General features: G+C 36.0%; 1 protein-coding gene across 1 annotated transcript in view; it reads left to right on the forward strand.

Annotated features, from left to right (window-relative positions):
• The first annotated feature begins 926 nt into the window (after positions 1-926).
• The window catches only part of SEPSECS (Sep (O-phosphoserine) tRNA:Sec (selenocysteine) tRNA synthase), a 68,932-nt gene continuing 41,878 nt past the window's right edge, over positions 927-27,980 (forward strand). The window contains exons 1-5 of the mRNA XM_044680556.1: positions 927-1,085; positions 3,274-3,428; positions 9,719-9,837; positions 9,984-10,142; positions 20,859-21,012. Of these exons, the coding sequence (XP_044536491.1) occupies positions 972-1,085; positions 3,274-3,428; positions 9,719-9,837; positions 9,984-10,142; positions 20,859-21,012 (701 nt within the window). The 5' untranslated portion in view covers positions 927-971. The remainder of the gene's footprint in view (positions 1,086-3,273; positions 3,429-9,718; positions 9,838-9,983; positions 10,143-20,858; positions 21,013-27,980) is intronic.

Consider the following 27,980-nt stretch of genomic DNA (forward strand, 5'->3'; position numbering starts at 1 on the left):
ATAGCTTTCATTTCTTTATCTGAAAACTGCTTATTCATATTAGCCGACCATTTGTAAATTGGGGCATTTCCATCTTAAGGTATCATAGCCACCTGAAGTATTATTTGATATTGTTTCAAGGGTTGTCATGGACAAATAATTTATCAGCTGGTTGCCATCTTAATATTAATGTTTTTCCACTGGTGGGCACTAAATGCTTTTTTTTCTGAGTGTTAAAACCTGCCAAAACTTGAGTTCTGTAGATGGAGACTTTGAGAAATAAGGTCATCAAGCCTCACATCATGATAGGACAGGAACCCTTCAGTCAAATCCTGACTCCTCGAAGGGGAGAGGCCAACAATCCACAGGGGAAAACCCAAATGGATGGAAAATTCCCAATTTCCCCAATGATGTCAGTATAGTTTCCAAAGAATCACAAAAGATGGGCATTCCCTGTCTGTGCTTGGAGAGAGGACAACCCCTCATAGTGGTTACCTAGGTGATTAGTTCCTTCTTTTTGAGGAAAGGGAAAGGATTTTCCAGATCAAATGATTTGATTCCCTGTTCAGGTGGATTGATTGTGATTTCTGATCCCATTGTTCGCTAAAAGTAACGTGGAAAAATATTTGTATACTTCATTCCACCCCAAGAGAAATGCTGGGAAGCAAGAATTGTGAATGCCTAAAAGGGGCGTCAGTTAGAACAACCCGGAGAGCAATCAAGGATTTCAGCCTATCAGAAATGTTTCTCTGGAGGAGGGGTGTTGCCATGCCGCCTTCCACCGCCCCTATTGTTTCTGGGAGCCTTCACGCATGCTCCGCTCCTCCTTAGTCTCATTGGTTGGCTAGGCGGAAGAGTGGGAGGGGGGAAAAGCCGCGCACTCGCGCACGCGTAAATGTACTGCCCCCTTGACTCTCGGTTCTGACTCGCCTTGGTTGCTCCTCCTTTTGAGAGTCACTTTCCCCCCTTGTGTGACTGGTGCCGTGTGCGCCATGAACTGCGAGAACTTCGCTGCAGGCGAGCGTTTGGTGACCCCGGCCTACGTTCGGCAGGGCTGTGAGGCCCGCCGCTCCCACGAGCACCTCATACGGCTCCTGCTGGAGAAGGTACCGAGGTGCCCGCCCAGTCTCCCAGGCCTGAAGCCCGTGAGGGAAGCCCGGCCAGAGCCCTCGGATCCGAGGGCTTCGGAGCCCGGGCCTGGGAGCCGGGGGCGGGAGCTAGAAAGGGCTGGGCTGTCCGCCTCCCGGCGGGGGAAGTAAGATTGGTAGGAGCTGTGTGCTGGGGCAAAGTCCACTCCCTCGGGTCGTATAGGACCGGCGATCCCTTCTCTAAAAGCTGCGGGAAGAGGGGGAGACCCAGGCCATTCAGTCAGTCAACAAGCATTTATTAGACGCTTACTGTATTCCGGGCGATGTGCTAAGTAAGGAATCGCTGGGAATACCAAGGAGTTTCCCCGCCCTCCTCCCCCTCTGTATCCAAGCTTGACAGTTTCCAACCCGAGATTCAGAAAATGCCCGGGTAGCCCTGAGACTGTGAAAGAACTAGGGCTCTAGGGACAGATAGGCGTGGCTTCCAGGCCTCTTGTGTGACCCTGGGCGAGTTACTTCTCTCTGCTTGAACCTCAGTTTCCCTTTGGTAAAATGGGGTGGGAAATTTGCTTTGGAAGGCATAGTTACCCTGTGGTTAGAGGAATAGGTCATGGATTCGGGCTGACCCGTATTCCCGGGTGACTAAAAGCTAGTCCCTTAATTTGTCAGTACCCCCAGGCAACTAAGAGTATAATTTATGAGTAGCTACTGACTTGCCTAGGTGGAAGTTGTGTCCATACTTAAGGAAATTTGAAAAGTCTGGCAATATTATGTGCTAGATATCGGGGATAGGGGAAGAGATAGTTTCTGCCCTCAAGGAACTTAACTTCCTAAAAGCAGACAAAAGGAAGCTGAGAAAAGGAGGGAGAAAGGGAAGGTACCTGGTGCAGAATGTGCAGAACGTGATGGAGAATCCAAAGGAGTGAAGCTTGTGGGAAATAAAGAGATGGCAGGCTTGAGTACCCTTCTTAGATAGAGGTTTCAGGAGGAGCACTTTGCTCTGTTCATCAGTCTGAGCGTACTGCTTAGGTGTGGAGTACCAAGGCTGATGTGATATTGCCGGGTGATGAAGTTCAAGTTAGCATGATAGAGTGCTGTTGGTAGGAAATGAAGATATGGCTAGCCTGGGGATTCTTAACATATTTTGTGTAATAGACTCCTTTGGCATTCTAGTAAAGCCTATAGACCCCTCTTCGGAATAATTTTTAAAAATTGTTCCTTTTTTTTTTAAAACCCTCACCTTCTGTTTTGGAGCATTGGCTCCAAGGCAGAAGAGTGGTAAGGGTAGGCAATGGGGGTCAAGTGACTTGCCCAGGGTCACACAGCTGGGAAGTGTCTGAGACCAGTCTTGAACCTAGGACCTCCCATCTCTAGGCCTGGCTCTCATTCCAATGAGCTACCCAGCTGCCCCCGATTTTTAAAAATTGTAATAGAAAGAAATGCTAAATTTAAGAGGTTAGTGAAAATATCTATTATTTCCATTCAGGTTCATGGACATGGTGAAATCTATCCACCTAGGACCATGGACCCTAGGTTAAGAACCCCAGTTTTAAAAGAATACTTTCTTCATCCCAAAAGTCTGTTGAATTCATATCAGCACACACTTTTAACTGCTTGCCATGAATAGGGCCTAGGTTAAGTACCTTTTTTGTACAAATGCTTATGTGGAAAGTACTTAAGTGAAGGTAAAGTGCTACATCAGTGTGAACTGTAAAGCCTTGATTTTAGTATTTTCTCTTAAGGATGTTTGATTTTTTTTTAGTTTTTCAGGTAACCAGTTCATTTAAAAGTTAATGGAAGTGAACTGAAATAGCCCCAGTTGTTACTTAGCATCATCTCTTTGCTGATCCACATTGTTAATAGCATTGATAGTGTAGTAAAAATAGGAGAAACTTTTATCTTAGGCATGTAAAAAATAATATCCAGCATTTATATAGCACTTAACTTTATATGCATTATCTCATTTGACTTCAGTATCCTTGTAAGTAGAGGTATCATTCAGATAAAGAAGCTGAAGCCCAGAGAAATTGTTACCCTGAACAAAGGCCTATGATCACTGCTACTAAGTATCACCTGTGGAATTAGACCCTTGTGCCAGTTCCAGGTCTTCCACTTCTCCATTAATGTCAGTAAAACCCTTATAAAGAAGCACATAGACGACTGATTTTTTTAATTATATCTTTAACACCTATTTCCCTCTCTCAAGGGTAAATGTCCAGAAGATGGTTGGGATGAAAGTACTATTGAGCTGTTTCTCCATGAACTTGCCATTATGGATAGTAACAATTTCCTGGGCAACTGTGGTGTGGGAGAAAGGGAAGGTAGAGTAGCATCTGGGTTAGTTGCCCGTCGTCATTACAGGTAATTAAAAAAATAGTATATGTTATTATGTCTCAAAAATATTAATTTAAATTATTAATATTAAATATTATATAAATATATCAAATAATATAAATATTAAATAAAAAATAATAATTTAAACAGTCCTTATAAAATGTTTAAAATGTTTTAAAGAGCAAATTATATCATTGTCTATATTTTCTAATTCAGAAATTCTTTGAAAAAGAAGACTAGAAATAAATATCTAAACACTGTTTTTAGTTGCAACTTATTTTTTTAATACATGTGGAAAATAATAATTTTCATTTTAATAAATTCTGCTATTTTTTCTACTGACTCATCTTATAGTTTCAGAGATTTCCCCTATCATCTCTTAATTGTTAGTCATTTCATGTTAGGTTTAAATGTAAGGATTCCATTGACTATTTAAATCCTTTGGTTTTAATATGATTTTAGTAAAATGAAAACCATATAGCTTCAATAATTTATTTGTTTATTTTTATTTAAAGATAAAATTTTAAAACTTATGTTCAACATTCTTTTTAATTTCTTAGTTTCAAATTCATTCCCTCCCTTCTACTGTTTCCTCCCCCTGAGAAAGCAAGCAGTATATCAATTAAAAATATGAAATCATGCAAAACATTTCCACATTAGCCATATTTTTTTAAAAAAGCAAGAAAAAGGAAGTAAGACAATCATATTTCATTTTGCATTCAGAGTTCATCAGTTCTCATGCTGGAGATGGAGAGCATTTTTTCATGAGTCTTTTGGAATTGTTTTGAATTGTATTGATGAGAGTAGCCAAGTCTTTCACTGTTGATTATCTTTACAAGATTGCTGTTACTGTATACAATGATCTCCTGTTCTTCTCACTTTATTTTGCCCACGTTCATGTAGATCTTGCCATCTTTTTCTGAAAATCCCCACCTCGAAATTTCCTATAACAAAATAGTACTCTATCACAATTAAATGCCACAACTTGTTCAGCCATTCTCCAAATGATGAGCATTCTGCTCAGTTTTCAGTTCTTTGCCACCAAAAAAGAGCTGCTATAAATATTTTTGTATTTATAGGTCTTTCCTTTCCTTTCCTTTCCTTTCCTTTCCTTTCCTTTCCTTTCCTTTCCTTTCCTTTCCTTTCCTTTCCTTTCCTTTCCTTTCCTTTCCTTTCCTTTCCTTTCCTTTCCTTTCCTTTCCTTTCCTTTCCTTTCCTTTCCTTTCCTTTCCTTTCCTTTCCTTTCCTTTCCTTTCCTTTCCTTTCCTTTCCTTTCCTTTCCTTTCCTTTCCTTTCCTTTCCTTTCCTTTCCTTTCCTTTCCTTTCCTTTCCTTTCCTTTCCTTTCCTTTCCTTTCCTTTCCTTTCCTTTCCTTTCCTTTCCTTTCCTTTCCTTTCCTTTCCTTTCCTTTCCTTTCCTTTCCTTTCCTTTCCTTTCCTTTCCTTTCCTTTCCTTTCCTTTCCTTTCCTTTCCTTTCCTTTCCTTTCCTTTCCTTTCCTTTCCTTTCCTTTCCTTTCCTTTCCTTTCCTTTCCTTTCCTTTCCTTTCCTTTCCTTTCCTTTCCTTTCCTTTCCTTTCCTTTCCTTTCCTTTCCTTTCCTTTCCTTTCCTTTCCTTTCCTTTCCTTTCCTTTCCTTTCCTTTCCTTTCCTTTCCTTTCCTTTCCTTTCCTTTCCTTTCCTTTCCTTTCCTTTCCTTTCCTTTCCTTTCCTTTCCTTTCCTTTCCTTTCCTTTCCTTTCCTTTCCTTTCCTTTCCTTTCCTTTCCTTTCCTTTCCTTTCCTTTCCTTTCCTTTCCTTTCCTTTCCTTTCCTTTCCTTTCCTTTCCTTTCCTTTCCTTTCCTTTCCTTTCCTTTCCTTTCCTTTCCTTTCCTTTCCTTTCCTTTCCTTTCCTTTCCTTTCCTTTCCTTTCCTTTCCTTTCCTTTCCTTTCCTTTCCTTTCCTTTCCTTTCCTTTCCTTTCCTTTCCTTTCCTTTCCTTTCCTTTCCTTTCCTTTCCTTTCCTTTCCTTTCCTTTCCTTTCCTTTCCTTTCCTTTCCTTTCCTTTCCTTTCCTTTCCTTTCCTTTCCTTTCCTTTCCTTTCCTTTCCTTTCCTTTCCTTTCCTTTCCTTTCCTTTCCTTTCCTTTCCTTTCCTTTCCTTTCCTTTCCTTTCCTTTCCTTTCCTTTCCTTTCCTTTCCTTTCCTTTCCTTTCCTTTCCTTTCCTTTCCTTTCCTTTCCTTTCCTTTCCTTTCCTTTCCTTTCCTTTCCTTTCCTTTCCTTTCCTTTCCTTTCCTTTCCTTTCCTTTCCTTTCCTTTCCTTTCCTTTCCTTTCCTTTCCTTTCCTTTCCTTTCCTTTCCTTTCCTTTCCTTTCCTTTCCTTTCCTTTCCTTTCCTTTCCTTTCCTTTCCTTTCCTTTCCTTTCCTTTCCTTTCCTTTCCTTTCCTTTCCTTTCCTTTCCTTTCCTTTCCTTTCCTTTCCTTTCCTTTCCTTTCCTTTCCTTTCCTTTCCTTTCCTTTCCTTTCCTTTCCTTTCCTTTCCTTTCCTTTCCTTTCCTTTCCTTTCCTTTCCTTTCCTTTCCTTTCCTTTCCTTTCCTTTCCTTTCCTTTCCTTTCCTTTCCTTTCCTTTCCTTTCCTTTCCTTTCCTTTCCTTTCCTTTCCTTTCCTTTCCTTTCCTTTCCTTTCCTTTCCTTTCCTTTCCTTTCCTTTCCTTTCCTTTCCTTTCCTTTCCTTTCCTTTCCTTTCCTTTCCTTTCCTTTCCTTTCCTTTCCTTTCCTTTCCTTTCCTTTCCTTTCCTTTCCTTTCCTTTCCTTTCCTTTCCTTTCCTTTCCTTTCCTTTCCTTTCCTTTCCTTTCCTTTCCTTTCCTTTCCTTTCCTTTCCTTTCCTTTCCTTTCCTTTCCTTTCCTTTCCTTTCCTTTCCTTTCCTTTCCTTTCCTTTCCTTTCCTTTCCTTTCCTTTCCTTTCCTTTCCTTTCCTTTCCTTTCCTTTCCTTTCCTTTCCTTTCCTTTCCTTTCCTTTCCTTTCCTTTCCTTTCCTTTCCTTTCCTTTCCTTTCCTTTCCTTTCCTTTCCTTTCCTTTCCTTTCCTTTCCTTTCCTTTCCTTTCCTTTCCTTTCCTTTCCTTTCCTTTCCTTTCCTTTCCTTTCCTTTCCTTTCCTTTCCTTTCCTTTCCTTTCCTTTCCTTTCCTTTCCTTTCCTTTCCTTTCCTTTCCTTTCCTTTCCTTTCCTTTCCTTTCCTTTCCTTTCCTTTCCTTTCCTTTCCTTTCCTTTCCTTTCCTTTCCTTTCCTTTCCTTTCCTTTCCTTTCCTTTCCTTTCCTTTCCTTTCCTTTCCTTTCCTTTCCTTTCCTTTCCTTTCCTTTCCTTTCCTTTCCTTTCCTTTCCTTTCCTTTCCTTTCCTTTCCTTTCCTTTCCTTTCCTTTCCTTTCCTTTCCTTTCCTTTCCTTTCCTTTCCTTTCCTTTCCTTTCCTTTCCTTTCCTTTCCTTTCCTTTCCTTTCCTTTCCTTTCCTTTCCTTTCCTTTCCTTTCCTTTCCTTTCCTTTCCTTTCCTTTCCTTTCCTTTCCTTTCCTTTCCTTTCCTTTCCTTTCCTTTCCTTTCCTTTCCTTTCCTTTCCTTTCCTTTCCTTTCCTTTCCTTTCCTTTCCTTTCCTTTCCTTTCCTTTCCTTTCCTTTCCTTTCCTTTCCTTTCCTTTCCTTTCCTTTCCTTTCCTTTCCTTTCCTTTCCATCTCCTTGGGATACAGATCTAGTAGTATTGCTAGGTCAAAAGACACGCACAATTTTATATCCTGTTGGGTCTAAAACCCATATTGTTTTTCAGTATCTCTGAAAAGAAAAAAGTAGATATACATAAGAAAACACAGTGATGCTTTATACAGGTCAGATTTGAGGGGAAATGTAGGTGCTATAGTCAGTCTAATATAGTGTAGTAAAAGTTTTCATTTTAAGTAGAAATCACAATAATGGAAATATACTCTTGGGCTAATGTAGTTCAGGCATTTTAATTGTATCTGACTCTTTGTAACCTTAGTTAGGATTTTCTTGACAAAGATAAAGGAGTGATTTGCTGCTTTCTTCTCTAGTCCGTTTTGCAGATGAGGAATTAAGGCAAACAGGGTTAAGTGACAGTTACTACATGTCTGACGCCACATTTGAACTCAGGAGATGAGTCTTCTTGACTCCAAGTCTGGCATTCTATCCAATGTGCCACCTGGCTGCTAATAGTAACAGTGAATTTAATAATGTATATGAAAGCACTTGGAAAATGGTTTAGCACTATAAAAATGTAATTGTCAAGGCATAAAATTTTGGAGTTCACCTTAGTCATCCCATTATTTACAAAGCGAACATTATCAGTCAGGCAGCTAGTATTATCAAGTACCTATTAAGTGCCAAGCATTGTACTAAGTTCTGAGGATACAAAGAAAGACAAAAGACAGCTCTTGTTCACAGTTTAATGGATTATTATTATTAATGGGCTTATTGTTCTTATTATCAATATGAAACTCAGGACTGGTATTCTCTGCTTTTATCACAGACTGCTATAAAAAGACTTCTAACAAATTAGGAAATGATTACTCAAATTACAGAGGGATTTAAAAAAAATAATTTGGTTGTTATTTTAAATTGTGAGAATCACTATTCTATTTATAATATGCTTTAATTTAGGAACAAACTTTTCAAGGAGCACATTGTGGATAATTACATATACTAGTAAGGCAATTCACTTCAAACATTTATTAAATGTTTGCTATGAGTAAGACACTGCTACAGACTGCATAGTCAAAGAAAATATAGTCTGATGGGGTGTACATAAATGAATATAATACAAGACAGATTATGATAAATGCAAAAAACAAGTATTAAATTTACAGATAAGAGATTACTTTCACTTGTGGGAATCAAGAGGAAGGGTCACTGGAAAATTTGAAGGAGTATATTCTAGTTAGAGGAGTGTTCCAACATGAATACTTAGATGTGGAAGAAAACAACAATATTGAACAACAATACTATTAGTCTATTTTGATTTTTTTTTCAATGAACAAAAATCCCATTTTTTTTCACCCTCATCATCTTCCATTGGGGGAAAAAAAAGAAAAACAAAACTCATAATATATATTGCCAAATAAAATAGATTCCCACATTTGTCATGTCCAAAAAAATCTGTCTCATTCTTCACTGCTTTTCTTAAGAGGTGGAAAGCAGGCTTCATCATCAGTCCTCTGAAATCAGGGTTCATTGTATTGATCTGAATTCTTTAGTTTTTCAGAGTTGTCCATATGATGTTATTATATATATTGTTCTTTTGTTTCTTCTCAGTTCCTGCTGGTCATTTGATATAAGTTTCCCCAGTGTTTTTCCAAAACCATTCCTTTCATAATTTCTTAGAGTACAATACTATTTCATTCCTTTCACATACCATAATTTGTTCAGCCATTCCCTAAGTTATGGACACTTCTTTGATTTCTAGTTCTTTGCCACCACAAAAAAAGAGTGGCCTGTCAATATTTTTGTATGTGGGTGTGGAAGGGGTGAGTTTCTTCTTTCTTTGATCTCTCACTGGTGATATCTCTGACTCTCCACTGCCTTTTTATAATGATGCCACTATAGCACTTTGTACTATCAGAGAAGTAATGGGAATTTTTTTTTCATTACCAAAGTTTGGGCAGTATTGCTCTTATCACCTTGGTAAGTTTTTCTGTCAGGCTAATGGTCAAAATAAATCCTACCACATAAAGCTTAAAACACAGCACCCTAGGAAAGTGTGAATATTGTACTCCCTTGTTTGTACTACCAACTTGAACTTTGAGCCTGATATAACACATGTAACCTGATGGAACACAGCATAGAGGTCAGCATTTTCTGGCATTAAGTAATACAGGCATTTTAATACCTTAAAAGTGTCCTTTGTTATGTTTTCATTTAATTGTTATACCCTAGAGTATTGCCTTCTTTTCCTACCCTACTCATGGTTCTATTCCTTGCTCCATTGGCAAGATACCACAGTTTCTTTTATTTGGAGAGAAAATTATATTAAAAAAAATTATAGTGAAACAGATGCCACTCATCCCCCCACCCTTATTACCCAGAGTATTGACCAAATTTTAGTTCTCTTCATTAAGGTAAAGAGGAATAAAGAGGGAAAACTTATTTTTTATAGATAATTAATTCATCCTTTACATACTGGTAAATTTTAATTAAATGTCTTCCCAGTCTCTTTTAAGTCTCAGATTCTACCCATGAAGGCTAGCTATTGCTTCTATTTTCTAGGTGTCTTTTTTGCATACATGTACATAACTTATTTAGCATAAGACTTTTTTTTCCCCATTTATTGACCCTTCTTTTGTTTAGGTTCATTCATGGAATTGGAAGATCAGGTGATATTGCTGCTGTGCAACCTAAAGCTGCAGGTTCTAGCCTTTTGAACAAAATAGCCAATTTATTAGTCCTGGACATCATAAGACTGGCTGGTGTGTATGATGTTAATTGTGCTACTTTTTGCTGACCTGCTGCAAATGAGGGGGTTGGGCTAGATGACCTTCCAATTCTTTCCAGTACTGAATCTATCATCCTATAAATGCTTTTAGTTGACTTATTTTTAATTGTTTATTTACAGGTGTTCGTTCAGTGGCTAACTGCTTTGTTGTTCCAATGGCAACTGGTATGAGTCTTACTCTGTGTTTCTTGACACTTCGACACAAGAGACCAAAGGCAAAATACATTATTTGGCCACGGATAGATCAAAAGTCCTGCTTTAAATCCATGATCACTGCAGGTAATGGAATGTATTATTAATGTTACATTAATATTAATAACGTTGAGAGGCTGTGTGGCTCAGTAAATAGAGTGATAGCCTTTGAGTCAGGAAAATATGGGTTCATATCTTGATTCTGACACTAGCTATCTGAAACCAAGGCTCTAAAAATTATTTATTATGTTATCTTTAAAGTCTGCATTTCTGGAAGGAAATACTACTGATAAAAATCCTAAATATTGATATATTAAGGTTAATATTACATAATCTTTAGAGACAAATGGAAAAAAGAAAAATATATTAAGGAGAATACAATGAAAAGCATATATACATATACAAAACAAAGCTAAGAAATTATTATCATGAATCAGACAGGTACACTTCCAAATGACTGGGATTCAATGTGAATAACCTGAAAAACTGGAGAATAACAATAAGGATGATAATAATAGCTATAATTTCTAACTAGGTTTTAAAAGTACCTTTCTCATTTGAGCCTTACAACTGTGAGGTAGCTTTTATCATCTCCATTTTATAAATGAGGAAATTGAGGATGAGAAGCATTAAGTAACTCATTCAGGATCACATAGCAAGTATCTAAGGCAGGATTTGAACCTAGGTTTTCCTATTTTTAAGTCTAGTTCTCTACTATACCACAATGTCTTGAAGAGAAACAAAAGCTGATGACTAGGTTGTAATATTCAAGGAAATTAGGAAGTAGATGCAATTCAAGGTTATGTAATGAAGCAAAATCTCTGCCATAATTTTCAAGAAGGATAAAAGATAAAAAATTAAGGAAATTGTGTCAGAAATTTAAATTGAGACTTCCACATTTCTGTATGTTTACTTAAATAAGGCCTAGGTCATAAGTTAGAGAACCTAAGGTTGTTTTTTTTCTGGCATAGTCTTAAATTAATTGAACTATTGTAGTTCTGTCATTCTGTAATTAAATTGCCTTTCAAGCCATCAAAGTATTTTACTTCTTCAAAATTGATTCATATTAGGGACAGCTGGGTGGCTCAGTATATTGAGATCCAAGCCTAGAGATGAGAGGTCCTGGGTTTAAATCTGGCCTCTAATACCTCGCAGAGCTATATGTCCGTGGGCAAGTTACTTGACCCCCATTGCCTATCTCTTACCACTCTTCGGCCTTAGAATCAATATGCAGTATTGATTCTAAGACTGAAGGTAAGGGTTTAAAAATTTTTTTTTAATTTATGGTGTAATGCAAAGAACTCTTATGACTTAAAAGTATCTATATCTATCCATCTATCCATCCATCCATTTATCTATCTATCTATCTCAAGGTCAGAAATCATGGACTTTGGTTCCATAGGAAGATTTTTCATTAAGAATTTGGGATAGAGAACATAGGAATAAAAGGGCCTTTCCTTAAAATGATAAATAGTATATGCCTATAAGTATAAATATATTTATATAATAATAAACCATCAGCAAGTGTCATCTGCAGTGGGGATAAGTTAGATGCCTTCCCAATAAGAACAGGAGTGAAGCAGGGATGCCCATCATCACCACTTCAATTTAATATTGTTTTAGAAACACTAGCAGTAGCAATTAGGGAAGAAAAAGAAATTGAAGGGATCAAAATAGGCAATGAGGAAACTAAACTATCACTCTTTGCATATGACATGATGATATACCTAAAGAATCCGAGAAAATCCACTATCAATATCTTTAGCAAAGTTGCAGGTTGCAAAATAAATGCATATAAATCATCAGCATTCTTATATGTTTCCAACAAGACCCAGCAGTAAGAGCTAGAAAGAGAAACTCCATTTAAAATCACTCTAGACAAGATAAAATACCTGGGAATCTATTTGCCAAGACAAATTGAAGAATTATATGAACATAACTACAAAACACTTTTCACACAAATAAAACTAGGTCTGAACAATTAGAAAAACATCAATTGCTCATGGGTAGAATGAGCTAATATAATAAAAATGATAATCCTACCTAAATTAATTTACTTATTCAGTGCTATACCTATCAAACTACCAAAAAATTTTTTTTATAGAATTAGAAAAAAAATTATTACAAAGTTCATCTGGAAGAACAAAAGATCCAGACTATCAAAGGAACTAATGAAAAAAAAATGTGAAGGATGGGGGCCTAGTGTTACCAGATCTCAAACTAAACTATAAAGCAGTGATCATCAAAACAATATGATATTGGCTAAGAGACAGAAGAAGGGTGGATCAATGGAATAGACTTGGGGTAAATGATAGTAGCAAGTTAGTGTTCGATAAACCCAAAGATCCCAGCTTTTGGGACAAGAATCCACTATCTGACAGAAACTGCCTGGGAACTGGAAAAAAGTATGGGAGAAATTAGGTTTAGGTCAACATCTCACACCCTATACTAAGATAAATTCAAAACAGGTAAATGACTTAAATATAGGGAATGAAATCATGAATAAATTAGGTGAACACAGAATAGTATACCTGTCAGATCTATGGGAAAGGACGGAATTTGAGACCAAGCAGGAGATAGAGAACACTACAAAATGTAAAATGAATAATTTTTATTATATTAAATTAAAAAGTTTCTGTACAAACAAAACCAATGGAACCAAAATTAGAAGGGAAGCAAGAAATTGGGGAAAATTTTTTTTTAACAAAAACCTCTGACAAAGGTCTAATTTCTCAATTTTTTAAGGAGGTAAATCAATTGTACAAAATAATCAAGCCATTTCCCCAACTGGCAAATGGTCAAGGGACATGAATAGGCAGTTTTCAGATAAAGAAATAAAAACTATTAAACACATGAAAAAGTGTTCTAAATCCTTCATGATTAGAGAAATGTAAATCGAAACAACTCTGTGGTACCACCTCACACCTAGCAGACTGGCCAATATGGCAGTAAAGGAAAATAATAAATTGGAGGGGTTATGGCAAAATCAGGACATTAATGCATTGCTGGTGGAATTGTGAACTAATTCAGCTATTTTAGATGGCAATTTGGAATTATGTGCAAAGGGCTTTAAAAGAATGCCTGCCCTTTGATCCAGCCATACCACTGCTGGGTTTGCACCCCAAAGAGATTATAAGGAAAAAGATTTGTACAAAAATATTCATAGCTGCACTTTTTGTGGTGGCAAAAAATTGGAAAATGAAGAGTTGTCCCTCGATTGGGGAATGGCTGAATAAATTGTGCTAGATGATAGTGATGGAATACTATTATACTGTAAGAAATGATAATCTGGAGGCTTTCCATATGAACTGGGAGAACTTCAGTGAACTGATGCAGAGTGAAATGAGTAGAACCAGAACATTGTACACAGAAAGTAAAACACTGTGGAACAATCCAAAATAATGGACTTTGCTACTAGTAGCAATGCAACAAGCCAGGACACTCCTGAAGTACTTATGTGAAAGAGTGCTATCCACATTGAGAGAAAGAATTATGGAAGTAGATACATACAAAAAAACCATATGACATCACTTATCACATGTATATATGGGTATGTGATTTGGGGTTTAGGCTTTAAAATATCGCTCTATAGCAAAAATGAATAATATGGAAATAGGTATCAAGTGACAACATTTGTACAATCCAGTGGAAGTGCTTGTTGGCTCTGGGAGGCGGGGAGGGAAAGAAAATGACTCACATAAACATGGAAAGATATTTAAAAATAAAAATTAATTTTAAAGGAAGAAAAAAGAATTTGGGATAATTTTTCTCATGGACATTGCATTTGTGGGAGAATGAGCCTTAGGATCTGTGAGGAATGATTTGTGGCTACTGTTCCTACTATGTAATTTTAGTAAATGCCATTTCTTTGAAAGAATTTAGGAAAAACTTATTTTTGCAAATGGTAACATAGAAACAGATCTATGGTCTAAAGGTTACTCTTATCATTTAGAGTTTATAAAAAGAAATGTAAACTTTCTCTTTTTTTTATATAGTTTTAGTGGTTCTGCTTTGTGTAAGACATTTATACTTTTGATGAGGGAAAGTTAGGGTTTTCAGAAAGATGGATACAGGGAAAATTATCAACCAACACACATTTTAAAGACAGAAGCAAAAGTCAGTAGTGGAAAATGAATACATAAATGTATTCTTGGTCCTATAAAATTAGTATCAGAAGAACCAAAGTTCGGAATGAGCTGAAGCTGGCAGATAAAGCCAAGAAAAACAAAAAAGATTTTGCTAGCTGTATTGGAGATGAAAGGAGAATTAGAGATATAGTGCTTAGAGTTTATGGGATGATGATAACTGAATGATAGAGAACAGTTTTTTTCAACTCTTACTTGTTTGTGTTTTTCTCTACCGGAGAGAATATTCTTTGGATTGTAAAGAACAGACCAAAAACTAACTAATAGGGAATTGATACTTATGCTATGTTAGGAGAAAGAAAGCACTTTGCTTCCCTTGATGAGTTCAGTTTACTAGGCCCAGATGAACTTAGGATACCAAATTGTCTTAGGATACTAAAGAAACATATATGTAAGAATGACTTCTGGGTCAACTGTGAGTGATCTTTGAAAGATTATGAAATCCTGAAGAGGTTCCACAGAACTGAGAAGGTGAGTGCCTTGATTTTCAAAAAAGAGAAGAGAGTGGCATCTGAAAACTACAGGCCATCTTAGTGTGATTTAGATTCTTGACAAAATTTTATCATGTATTGCTAGAGAAATGTTAGTGAGTTTCCAGGAAAGTAAGCGGCTCTCATGAGAGTGAAGGATTCATCAAAAACAAGTCAGTGGATTGAGAACCAGACTTAGAGATGGGATGTCCTGGGTTTAATCTGACCTCAGACACTTCCTAGTTGTGTGACCCTGGGCAAGTTCCTTAACCCTAAGACAGAAAGTAAGGGTTTAAAATAATAAGTCATGACAAATTTATCTCATTTTTTTTTACAAGGTTACCTGACTTATAGATCATAAGAATGCTGTAGATATAGTTTATGTGAACTGTAGCAAAATAGTTGACAGAGTCTCTGCTGATCTTTTTTAAAAAGATGAGAGATATGATAGTGTGGTTACATGGATTTGAAATCACTTAATTGTCTGGATTGAAAGAGTAATCAGTAATGGTTCATTGTCACCTTTAAAGATGTGGTAGTTACGGCCATGCAACAGTCTGAAAAGGTTTGAGAGTATTAGTGGATTGCAAACTTGATGTGAGTCAACAGTGATATGGTAGTAAGAAAAGTAATGTAGTCTTTGACAGTATTAAGAAAACAGAATTAGAGTAGTGAAGTGATATTGTACTTGGTCAGATTATACCTGGAATATTGTGTTCAGTTTTGGGCACCTTATTTTAGGAAGGATGTTGACAAGCTGGAGAACATCTAGAGGGCAGTTAAGATGCTGAAGATCCTCAAGATAATACTGCATGTGGATCAGTTGAAGGAAAATGGGGATATTTAGCATGGAGAAAAGAAGATCTAAGGGAGAATATCATAGGTGTCTTCAAGAATTTGAACAGCTATCATGTGGAGGAAGAATTAGATTGCTTTCTGCTTGGTCTCAGAGGGCACAACCAGAAGCAAAGGAAGATAGTTGCAAAGGGACAAATTTAGGCTTGAAAAAAATAACAATAAGAGTTATGCAAAAGTGGAATGAATAGACTCTCTTTCAAGTAGTGGGTTCCCCATCACTGAAGAGAGCTTTAATAAAAGGCTAGTTGTCATGTATGTCGTAGAGAAACTTGTATATATGGGTTTGTCTAGTTGGACTCGAGAATTTGTGTTAATTTATATCATATGAGCTTTGTGAGAAGCTATCAGAGGACTAGTCTAACTAAATTTGGAGTAATCTGTTGCCAGAACATTAGTAAGCCAGGTGATATATATTTTAAAAATCTTAGCAATGGGGGCAGTTAGGTAGCGGAAGTCCTGGGTTTATATCCGGACTCATACACTTACTAGTTGTGTGATCTTGAGCAGGTCACTTAACTCCAACTGCTTTGTCCTTACCATTCTACCTTAGAACCAATACATAGTATTCATTCTAAGATGGAAAGTAAGAGTTAAAAAAAAAAGTCTTAGCAACACAAGAAGATGAACTTCTAAGGTACTTAAGAAGTTTCAGTCTCTATCAGTTGAAATAATGGATCCCTAAAGCATATCTTAATTTATAGAATAAGTTTCTAGTGACAAGTTGGTTAGGAATCATTCTTTTCTCTTACCATAAACTTCTGTTATTTTTCACTTTCCAAGATGATAGTCTTGGAATTTCTTTCCTCGAAGGTTTTTAATGAAAGGAAATAATTAAGATGAATGATTGACAAGGTTACTCAAATAGCAATTGGATGCCATTTCATGAGTTCAGAAGTTTTTTCCCACAGTATAGATTACTACCCATCCAGGGTTATCCTTCTTGTGTGATTCTTGTCCATATTCTCCCATTAGTTTGCCACAATGGAATTCACCCATTGTTCTGGAGGTCTGCTTTGCTTTTTCCTGACAGCTTGAGGGTACCTATAGACTACTTTTTTTTTTTTTTTATGGTAGTAATCCAATTTCATTTTATTTATTTAAAATTTTATTTAAATTTATTTTTATTTTATTAATTATGAAAAATTTTCCATGGTTACATGATTCATGTTCTTTCCCTCCCCTTCTCCCTCCCCCCTCCCATAGCCAACATGCAGTTCCACTGGGTTTTACATATGTTATTGATCAAGACCTATTTCCATAGTATTAATATTTGCACTAGGGCCTACATCCCCAATCATATGCCCATCGAACCATGTGATCAAGCAGTTGTTTTTCTTCTGTGTTTCTACTCCCACAGTTCTTTGGATGTGAATAGTGTTCTTTCTCATAAGACCCTCAGAATTGTCCTGAATCATTGCATTGCTGCTAGTAGAGAAGTCCATTACAATCGATTGTGCCACAGAGTATCAGTCTCTGTGTATAAGGTTCTCCTGGCTCTGCTTTTCACTCTGCATCAATTCCTGGAAGTTGTTCCAGTTCACATGGAGTTCCTCCAGTTCCTTATTCCTTATAGAACAATAGTATGCTATTACTAACAGATACCACAATTTCTTCCCCAATTGAGGACATTCCTTCTTTTTTCCAATTTTTTGCCACCACAAAGAGAGTGACTATAAATATTTTTGTACAAGTATTTTTCCCTATTATCTCTTTGGGGTAAAAACCCAGCAGTGGTATTGTTGGATCAAAGAGTAGGCATACCTGTAGACTACTTTTTACTGTCCACTTGCTATCTCTTATCTTTATCATGTGACATTAGCCTTTTCTCTAACTTTCATTTAATTTCTCAGAGACATTTTTACTCTTCTTCTTTGGATCCACTATGCACCTTGCCATTACACTCTGTGTGATACAATTTTTTAATTCTTCAGAGATCATCATATGCCATGTGTTACTACCATAGGAAAACCGGTAGAATAATAGCATTTAAAAAATTAGGCCATTCTTTGGAGCAGTTGGCAGCATGTCTGTCTTGTAAGCTGAAGGTCCTGAGTTCAATCCCCGGAAGGGGGATGTGGTACAATGGGAGAAGCTTCTGAGGCAAAAGAATCACTTAGCTTTACCCTGGGGTCCATTATTCAGTCTGCAACTGCTAGCCTGAGATTCCCTTCAGGGTGGATTCTCATGGGAACAGGGAAAGCCCAAGCTTTGGGGGTCTCCAACCTACAAGCTATTTCTAAAACTTGGGGTTCATCAGATCTCACTAAGCCACAAGTTTGGGGTCTCTAGATCCCACATTGACTGTTTCCTATGGCTTCTAGTATAAAATAAAGTAAAATTTATTTTGTTTGTATTTAAAGCCCTTCAAAATCTGCCTCCCTTCTGTCTTTCAGATTGATTTCACTTTAACTCCCTTTCACTTGAGGAACTGAAATGGTGTATTGCAAAGAGAACTAACCTTGGATACAGGGAGACCTGATCTTGTAACATAGCCACAACCTGAGTATGTGACCCTGGGCAAATCATTTAACCTTTTAGTGATCTAAACAAGTTTTCAAAGAATATAAATTATGGAGAGAGGGTGTCACTCACAGTGGTAGAAGGAATCTCCTTATCTGGGATCTCCCTAAGTCAGGTAGATCATCTGTAAAGGATTTGTGGAAAAAACATGGAGAAAAATTTGTTTTTTGAAAATTTATTTTTTGAAAAATTTATTTTTTGAGCAAGTATGAATGCATTGTGATGGAGGAAGTATATATACACAGAGATGAGATCCTGGATCACCTGATATTTCAGAATGTGGTTCAAGTTTTAGAGTACTGAACTTGAAACTAGGATGATGACCTCAGTTCAAATTCTGACTCGGGCATTTACGAACTGTATAATTCTGGTCAAGCCACTAAATATTTCCATGTGTTAGTTTCTTTATAAAATAAGAGGGTTGGTCTTGATGATCTCTGAAACTCCTTCTAGCTCTAAATCCATGATCTTTTGATGCTATATTTACACAGTAAAACATCATATTTAAAAAAATCTGTGCTGGTATTTTTCTGGTTTACTTTCTAAAACTCAATCAAACTTGAATTAGCTCTGCCACTATTGGATCTTGAGCAAGTTAACTCAATCTCTTTAGCCCTTAGTTTCCTCAGCTTTAAAATAAAGGAGTTGGGGCTATTTGCTTTCCAAAACCCATCTAATAAAATTACTTAATCCTTTTACTCTGGTTGCTTAGTTGCTTTGGTATTTAGTTGTAAAATTTTTTATTCTTTTTAACTAATATTTAATCAATCAATTAATTATTTTTTAAGCCCTTACCTTCTGTCTTGTATTGGCTCCAAGACAGAAGAGTGGTAAGGATAGGCAATGGGGGTCAAGTGACTTGCCCAGGGTCACAAAGCTGGGAAGTGTCTGAGGCCAGATTTGAACCTAGGACCTCCTGTCTCTAGGCCTGGCTCTCAATCCACTGAGCTACCCAGCTGCCCCCTTAAATAATATTTTAAAGAGCAACTTCATCACAATAAAGAAATTGTGTTTGTGATTGATATGTAAATAGCCTTAAATTCTACACTTGCCAATTTACTGTTTTTGCTAGTCATCAAAACTTGTATTCATAATTTCTTTTTTTATCTTATAGTAGTTATTTTCATAATGTACTTAAAATAATTCTGCAGTTTTTCTTGCTAATGTCTTAAGAATTTTTGTAGGGGGCAGCTAGGTGGCTCAGTGGATTGAAAACCATGTCCTTGTACAGGAAGTCATGGGTTCAAGTCTAGCTTCAGATACTTCCTAGCTGTGTGAACCCTGAGCAAGTCGCTTAACCCTTACTACTCTTCTGTCTTGGAACCAATACACAGTATTGATTCTAAGATGGAAGATAAGAGTTTTTTTAAAAAAAAAAAGAATTTAAAAAGGGAGAATTTTTGTATATAAATGTCCAAATTTCACTTTTGAAAGAAGTATATCTTTTCTGCATATGCAATCTTTCATTTGTTCTGGCTTAATGATATATACTTATTATAATAAATATCTGAAACTAAATTTTTTTATGTGCTAGCTTTCACTATTGCTTTTTTTTCTTTCATTGGATTTTTTTACCTCTTTTTCTAGTAGATCAATTCTGTTTTTTAGGAAACTCTTTTCTTCATTGGATTTTTTTTGTTCCTTTTTTTCCACTTGACCACTTTTGCTTTTTAAGCTGTTATTTTCTTTTTGCATTACTTAAATTTCTTTCCATTTTTCTTTATCCTCTCTTATTTGATTTTTAATTCCTTTTTGAGCTCTTCTAGTGCCTGAGACCAATTCTCATTTTTCTTTGAAGTTTTCCATGTGGTTGCTTTGATCTCATTGTCCCCTACTGAATCTGTGCCTTGCTCTTTGTCTCCATAAAAGTTTTATATAGTTAGTTGTTTCTTTTGCTATTTGCTCATTTTCCTAGCCTTGGAGTTCTGAAAGCTGCTGATTATTTCCTCTACTGCTGGCTTGCAGGGCTTAGAGCACTGTGAGCTATTTTGCCCTGGGACTAGGGGCTTCTCTCACAGCTTGAAAGGGCTAAATGCTAAGGACTTAGGGACCAGGACTTGTAACTTCAAGGGGTGAGACTTCAAAGGGTGTTCTGCTGTTGGCTTAGGCAGGGTCTCGGGATCCCAAAGTTGGCCTATACGCAGGCTTGGAATCTGGCCCAGTAGGTGGGCCAGCACTCCTCTGTAGTTTTACTTCCGGTTTCCTCTTATCCCGTGAAAATGGACTCTTTGCCTACCTTTTAAGTTTTTTTTTTTTTCTTTCTGTAGGACAGCCTCCTCACTCCATCTCCTTGTTTGTTCTGTGTCATTAGTTGTTTTGAGGCAGTATTTTAAAGTTAGTTTGGGAGGATTCTAGGAGTGGTTCTAGCTTTCACTGCTATTAAGCTGCCATCTTGGCTCCATTCTTCACTGTTTTAAAGTTAAATAGTTGCACTTAATTAGTAGAGTTTATATGAACTGATAGATCCAATCCATAGTGATTTCTATATCTGAAATTCATTAACTTTTCCCCAAAAATTTCCTAAAAAAGCCTTATTCCATTACTTGAATTACTCTGTTATTTATTTCATCTCTGAAATACTCAATTGAACAAACATTCTTTTGGTCTTCATTGTCCCAGTGTTAACATAAATATACTTCCATTTCTTATTTCCTACATTGCCTTAGATGATCTATCTTTTACCAGAAGCAGTAATCATACAGGCTTTAGTGATAGAGTGGGATTGATTACTACTATTTTTATAATCTTACCTTAATATTAACAGTTTCATGCATGAATATTCCTTTTTTTCTTTTGGATGCCTCTGTTAGGTTTTGAGCCTGTGGTGATAGAGAATGTGTTAGAAGGTGATGAGCTACATACAGACCTGAAGGAAGTGGAAGCTAAAATCCAGGAGCTTGGAGCTGATAACATTCTGTGTGTTCATTCTACTACATCTTGTTTTGCTCCAAGGGTGCCTGATAGGTAAATAATTCATGTATGTTATTCTTTACACATTAACTAATTGTGTTAATAAAATATAGATATTCTTATTTTAATATATTTAATTAACTTTTGGGAATAATTAGGTAAATTGGTATTTTCCTAAGAGGATGTAGAGAATTCCTCTGAAATGTGGAAGAAAGCATAATGGAATAGGAAAAGCATATATTGAAATGGGAGTAGGAAAAAAAAAGGAGCTAATACAGTGTAAATGATTCCTTTTACTTGTTTTCACTTGAATAGATTCAACTATCTATCTTTTGCCAGTGTTAAATTTATGATTGCTTTTTTCTCCTGATACTATTAGCTCTTCTTCATGAAAAGGTGTTCTTTGTCTTATTATTTAAAAGACGTTTTCCTGCTGTGCTGGATGTCATATTTTCTTGTGTTCATTTATTTCTGCTGCCATCTCTAGTTCAGTGTTCCTTCACTCAATGGGCTTATGTTTTCAACACTTCTGATAATCATGGATGGGATATTTGCTGTGCTAGAATAAGAAAAACAATCTTACAATGATAGATGAAGACCAGTGTACACCTAGTGATACATATCTGTTTTTTGGCACAGAATAAAACAGTGCTTAAATTAAGACCCTTAAAGGTGCTAAGATTCAACTATTTAAAAAAAATTAAAATTTGTTAAGAAAATCTTACTTGGAAATTAGTTTTTTAAAAATCGATCATGTTAATTTTATACATAATAGTTATTTTCCTTTGTTTTTATTGGGAAGAGATTGTATAATGCACAAGTGCAGATATTTTGCTTTTCAAATGACAGCAAGTAAAAATTTTCAAGTCCATATTTTAATTTGGCCTTGTTTAAATCTATGAGTGCCTACTATGTGCAGATACTATGCTATTGGGGACACCGTGACAAAAATTAAATAGTCCTTGTCCTTTGATTGTGCTGGCAAGGTAACATACATATATAAGCATATGTAATACATAAATAAAGGTTAATTGTCAGGGAGACAAGGCAATCACAAGATTAAGAAAGGTCTTGTATAGGAGGTGAAGCTTGAGCTAAGCTTTGAAGGGAACAGGGATTCTAAGGAGTAAAGGTGAGGACAGAGTGTGTTCCAGGCATGGTAGTCAGCTTCTGCAAATACGCTGAGGTGGGAAGATGGAGTGTCATATATGAGGAACATTAAGAAAGTGAGTTTGACTGGATATAATGTATGAAGGGGGAATAATGCATGCTAAGATTGGAAATATAGGTTAGAAGCAGGTTGTTATGAAAGACTTTCAGATCCAAACAGAGAAGATTATATAATTGGTCTTAGAGGCAATTGGAAGCTATTGACATTTATTAGTCAGTACAGAGATATGGTTAGATCTTTGATTTAGGAAAATCATATTGACTTCTATGTAGAAGATTGATGCATTGGAGAGAGAAAAGATCTGAGGCACTGATGAGACCACTTAGGAGGCTTCTGTAGGAGTCCAGGTGAAAGGTCCAGCCTAAATTAGGGAGGTGACTGTGAGAAGAGAGAAGGAGATATTGTGGAAATAGAGTTGAAAAGTTGGCTTCTGTTTTGATATCTTAGTTCAGGGATGGGGAGGATGAAGCCATGTGACTAGAAGGATAGTGTTAACCTGGAGAAAAACAACAGTAAAGTTCAGAAGCAGAGTGGGATTGGGGGAAAACATAATTCATTTTATTATGAACATGCTGAGTTTATAATTTTTAGAAAACATAACTATTTAAATATGTTTCCAGTTTAAAAAAAATATTTGTTTTTAGATTAACAAAAATCTTATTTTCTCTTTACCTGTCTCCTAATTCCCATCTTGAAATAAAAGGAAAACAGAGCCCTTGTCATAAATATACACAGTCAAGTAAAACAAATTTCCACATTGGTCATACCTAGAATTTACCATCTCTTTGTCAGGAGGTGGATGTCAAAAATCTGTCATCAGTTTTTTAGAATTGTGATTGGTCATTGTGTTGATCAGAGTTCTTAACTTTCAGGGTTGTTAGTCTGGACAGCATTGTTATTGTTTACATTATTTTCATGGCTTTTTTCGTGTCACTATCAATTTCTTCAAATCTTTTCAGATTTCTCTTTCATATGACACAATGGTATTCTATCACATTCATGTATCATGATTTATTCAGCCATTGTTCTTGTGATGGACAGCTCTTTAGTTTCTAGTTTTTTGTCACTACAAAAATTGCTACTATAAATATTTTAGAAATGGGTTCTTTTCTTTGATCTCTGGGGTTTAGTCCTATTAGTGGTATTACTAGGTCAAAGAGTATTCATAGTATAGTGACCTTTGAGGCATAGTTCCAAATTGCTTTCTAGAATGACTAGAAAAATGTATAACTCCTTGAATAGGATATTTAATTTGCCTGTTACTGTAGCACCTTGAGCATTTGTCATTTTTCTTTTTTTTTGTCAGCTTCACTAATCTGATGGGTATGAGAGAGAACCTTAAAGCTTTAATTTTCAATTCTCTGCTTATTAGTGAGTTGGAACATTTCATTAATACTTTTATACTTTTTATTTGCTTGGAATGTTTCATATAGTTGTGACATTTCATAATTTGATTTTCTTTTTCTGAAAACTACTTATTCATTTTTTATTATTAATTTGAGAATGGCTCTTATTCATAAAATTTGAAGCATTGCCTTATAGAAATGACACTTTTATCAAAAAAATCTGCTACAAAATTCCCCCCTGTTCAGATTCCTTTTACCCAACTTAAGTTTGCATTGGATTTTATTTATGTAAAAACATTGTCCATTTTATTTTCTGTTATCCTCTCTATCCCTTATTTGGTTATGAACTCTTCTTTCCCATCAATAGATCTGAAAGATAGTTTGTTCCCTTGTTCCTCTATGTTGTCAGCTTTTGTGGGTAATCATGTATCCATTTGGAGATTATCTTGGCATATGTAGAAACATGTTGTTCTATATAGTTCTGTCCTAACTAGACTGCAAAATCCTGCAAAAAAAACCCAAAACAAAACCAAAACATAGTAGGGGAAAATGGGGTTAGGGACACAACCCTCAAAAAACCTTGTTAGTAACATTTTAAAAAAAAGATAGGAACTTGATAAAAAACAGTAACACAATTTTATATGTTAAATGTTTAAGAAATACATAAATATTGCAATAAATATTGGCAGTGACTGTGGCCTTAAACTGTCTAGGTTGATGCTTGGCCTGCATCCATGTTACCAGGCTAGCAAAGTGTTAAGAAAGTTAAGCAGGCCACCATTCCTGGCTTTTGGGTTGGAGTATAATGGCAGAAGGTAGGATGTGGTGAAGGTGTATAGCCCTTTTTTGTCATTAGCTCCTACTACACCAGAAAATATACAATAACTATGACATTGGTAGAACTGGGCACCAGGACAATTGCGTCTTGTGAGTTACTTTATAGTGGTGTAGTTTTTTCTATTCTTGCTGTTTTTCTAGGAAGAAATCATGCATAAGCAAATTTGAAATTTGCAGTATATGAACATAATTGTTCCCTGATTATTAGTTGAATTGGAACAAATTTACATTTTAAAACGTGTTATAGCAGAACTGATTGTACCTAATTTCTGTCAGATGACTTTCCAATTATTTTAGTTTTTTCAAATAGTTGCTACCTTAGTAGCTAAGGTCTTTGAATTTATCAAATAGGTCATTGTGTTCTTTTGCTTCTTTACATAGATTGTATACTTAATCTATACTGTTGACCAACTTCTATTTTCAGTGAAAATCATTTTGAAGATTATTGTTTTGGGGGCAGCTAGATAGATAGCACAGTGGACAGATAGCCAGACCTAGAGATAGGTTCTGGGTTTAAATATGACTGCAGATACTTCCTAGTTGCTTAGCCTTTAGCACACTTCTGCCTTGGAACCAATACTTAGTATCTATTCAAAGACAGAAGTTAAGGTGTTTTTTTTTCTTTCAAGACTACAGCTTTGTTAAATATAATTTGAGATCGGGTATTGCTAGGCTTCTTCCCATTTTTTCATCTTTTCCATTGAGATTTTTGATCTTTTGTTTCTCTTTAGGAATTCTGCTATTTTTTTTCTCCAGTAAATAATCCTTTGGTAGTTTAGTTGGTATGGTACTGAAATAAGTAAATTAATTTAGGTAGTATTGATCTTTTTTTTTTTTTGACTCAACCTATTCATGAACAATTAATATTTCTCTTACTATTAGGTCTCTCTTTATATAAAGTCTGTAAAAAAGTATTTTGTATTTATGTAGTTCCTATGTATGTATGTCTTGGTAGGTTGACTCCCAAGAATTTTATATGTTCTATAGTTTTGAAAATGGGATTTCTGTGTCTTTTCCTAATGGGTTTTTTGGTGTTAGAGAGAAATGTTGATGATTTATATGGATTTATTTTATATCTTGCAACTTTTCTGAAGTTATTATTTCAGTTAAAATTTTTAGATCACTTTCTAGATTTTTAAAAGTAAACCATTATATCTTCAAAAAGCAATCATTTTGTTTCCTTCTTGCCTATACATATGCTATAGTTGGCATTTCTAATACTATCACAAAAGTGACATTTGGCATCCTTGCTTCACCCCTGATTTTATTAAAATTCTTTAGTTAATCCTTATTATGTAAAACATTGGTGCTAAGTTTTAGATAAATACTATCTGTCATATTAAGGAAAAGTCAATTTATTCCTTTGTTTGTGTGTGTGTGTGTGTGTGTGTGTGTGTGTGTGTGTGTGTGTGTTTTAAATAGGAATGGGAATTGTATCTTACCAAAAGTTTTTTGCATCTATTGCTATAACAACATAATTTTTATTGTTCTTATTAACATGGTACAAATCCATCTTGGTCATGGTGAATAATTTTCTGTTATGTTACTATAGTCTCTTTGCTAGTGTATTTTATTTAAAACTTTTATGTTGAAGTTCACTAGAGATATAAGTCTATAGTTTTCTCTCTCTCTTTTCACTTTCCTTGGCGTATGTATCTTAGAAGGAATTTGGTAGGACTCCTTTTCCAAGACCAGGGTTGAGGTTGATGAATCCCCCCCATCTCATGTCAGAACCATTCAGCTACAGCTCAATTCTTTTCTAGTTCCTTTGCCTAATAAATAGCCTTGACCTAGAGTGTTTCTTGCTGTTATAGTTGATAATCCCTAGATAGAAGTTCACTTCCCAGTCCACGTTGGATCTGCAACCCCACTCAGGGGTCAGAGTGACAAATGCCAAGCATCTCTTCTTCTGATCCCTGCACAGCATCAGGCTTGCCCATGTTGGGTCCATGACCTCTTATACTCTAGTAAAGACCCAGTTCAGCCTTAGGGTTTGATGGCTGTGTGAGGTACTTTCTTGACTTGATGTTGATCTTAGTGACTAGAGACCTCTCTTTTGTCTCTTTCTGCTTCCCTACGATAGAAATGTGACTCTATCAATAGACATTTATTAAGTGCCTATGAGGTGTCAGACACTACTAAACTAGGGGAAAAAAGGAGACAAAATACAATTCCTGCCCTCAAATCTAATCATTGCAAAGACAATGTGTTTTCTTCTCAGATTTCCTGATCACAATTCAGTTTTGTTATCTTTCGTTTTTGTTGAAGTAGTTGTATGAGAGAGATGTGCTGTACTACTTCCAACTATATTGTTTTTACTGTTCTTTAATATTTTCAATCTTTAAAACATTTCCTTTACTTACTGAATTTTATTTTAATACTTGGAATAGTAGTGTTAATACATCTTTAAGAGATAGTGACCTTTTTCTTTCTCTGTAGCTTAGAGAATTTGATTTAAACTCATAGGTATCACATAATTTAGTAATAATGAATGCATGTTAATTTTCATTGCCACACAGTTTTTAGAGGACTGTTATAAAAAGGTAAATAAAACCATGTTCATGGTAATAGACCTGGCTATTTTCAAGAGCATAGGAGTTATGTTTGTAGATTATAGTGCTTTGCTTTCACTAGGCATATTCAGAGTAGTGGATTAGTCTAGGTGAAGGATCTCATTCTGACTTTATTATTTACTAACTTTGTGATTCTGAGCAAGTCTCTTGTCATTCTTTAGATTCACTTCCCTCATCTGTAAAATTAAGGTAATAATTCTTGCTAAGTGTACTTCATATGAGAAAATATATTTGAAAGTCTCTTCTTGGGGCAAGATGCAGAGCACAAGCTGGGTCTTAGCTGAATTCTCCTAATATTTTCCACCATACAATTTTAAAATAACATCTCAAATAAAATTTTTTGTGTGGTGGAGCCAATAAAATATCAGAGAGAAATATTTTTCCAGCCTAAAACAATTTAGAAGGCTCACCTTTATGACAATGGGGTTGATGACTCAGAGTGTAGTGGGAGCACAAGGTAGCAGGCCTTATAGGTGACCACTATGGTAGTCACAGCAGCAGCTTCAGGAGCTCTCAGCTCAGAGATGGTCAAGGAGTTAGACAACTTGTCAGAAAGAGATTGCAGGGGACCCTTTACTGATACTGGGTATGACTGGCATCAGTTGGTAACTGTTGCCTAGAAGCAATTCTGGGGCGTAGTTCTAGGATAGAGAGGAGGAGTCCTAGTCACACAGTTCTAGGCCAAGAGGAGTGCTACAACTTGTAGCTACAGGGAACAGGAGCCTGTCTAGGGTAAAGACCAGAGCACAGTAAGAAATGATAAGCAAGATGATTTCAGAAAAAACCGGAAAGATCTGCAAGAACTGATGCAGAGCAAAATAAGCTGAATTGGGAGAACATTGTACGCAGTTATAGCAATACTGTATGATGATCAGCTTGGCTACTCTTAGAATGCAATGATCTGGGACAAATCCTGAAAGACTTACGATGAAGGGGAATGCTATCCACCTCCAGAGAAAGAACTGTTGGAGTTGGATAGATGCGGGTCAAAGCAGACTATCTTTCACATCAGTGTCTTTGTGATTTTATTTTGGAGTTTTGTTTATTATGAGTTTGCTCTTAACAACAGTGGCCAATGTGGAAGTATGTTTTGCA

The sequence above is a fragment of the Gracilinanus agilis genome, chromosome 6 (genome assembly GCF_016433145.1).
Source record: "Gracilinanus agilis isolate LMUSP501 chromosome 6, AgileGrace, whole genome shotgun sequence".
NCBI lineage: Eukaryota > Metazoa > Chordata > Mammalia > Didelphimorphia > Didelphidae > Gracilinanus > Gracilinanus agilis.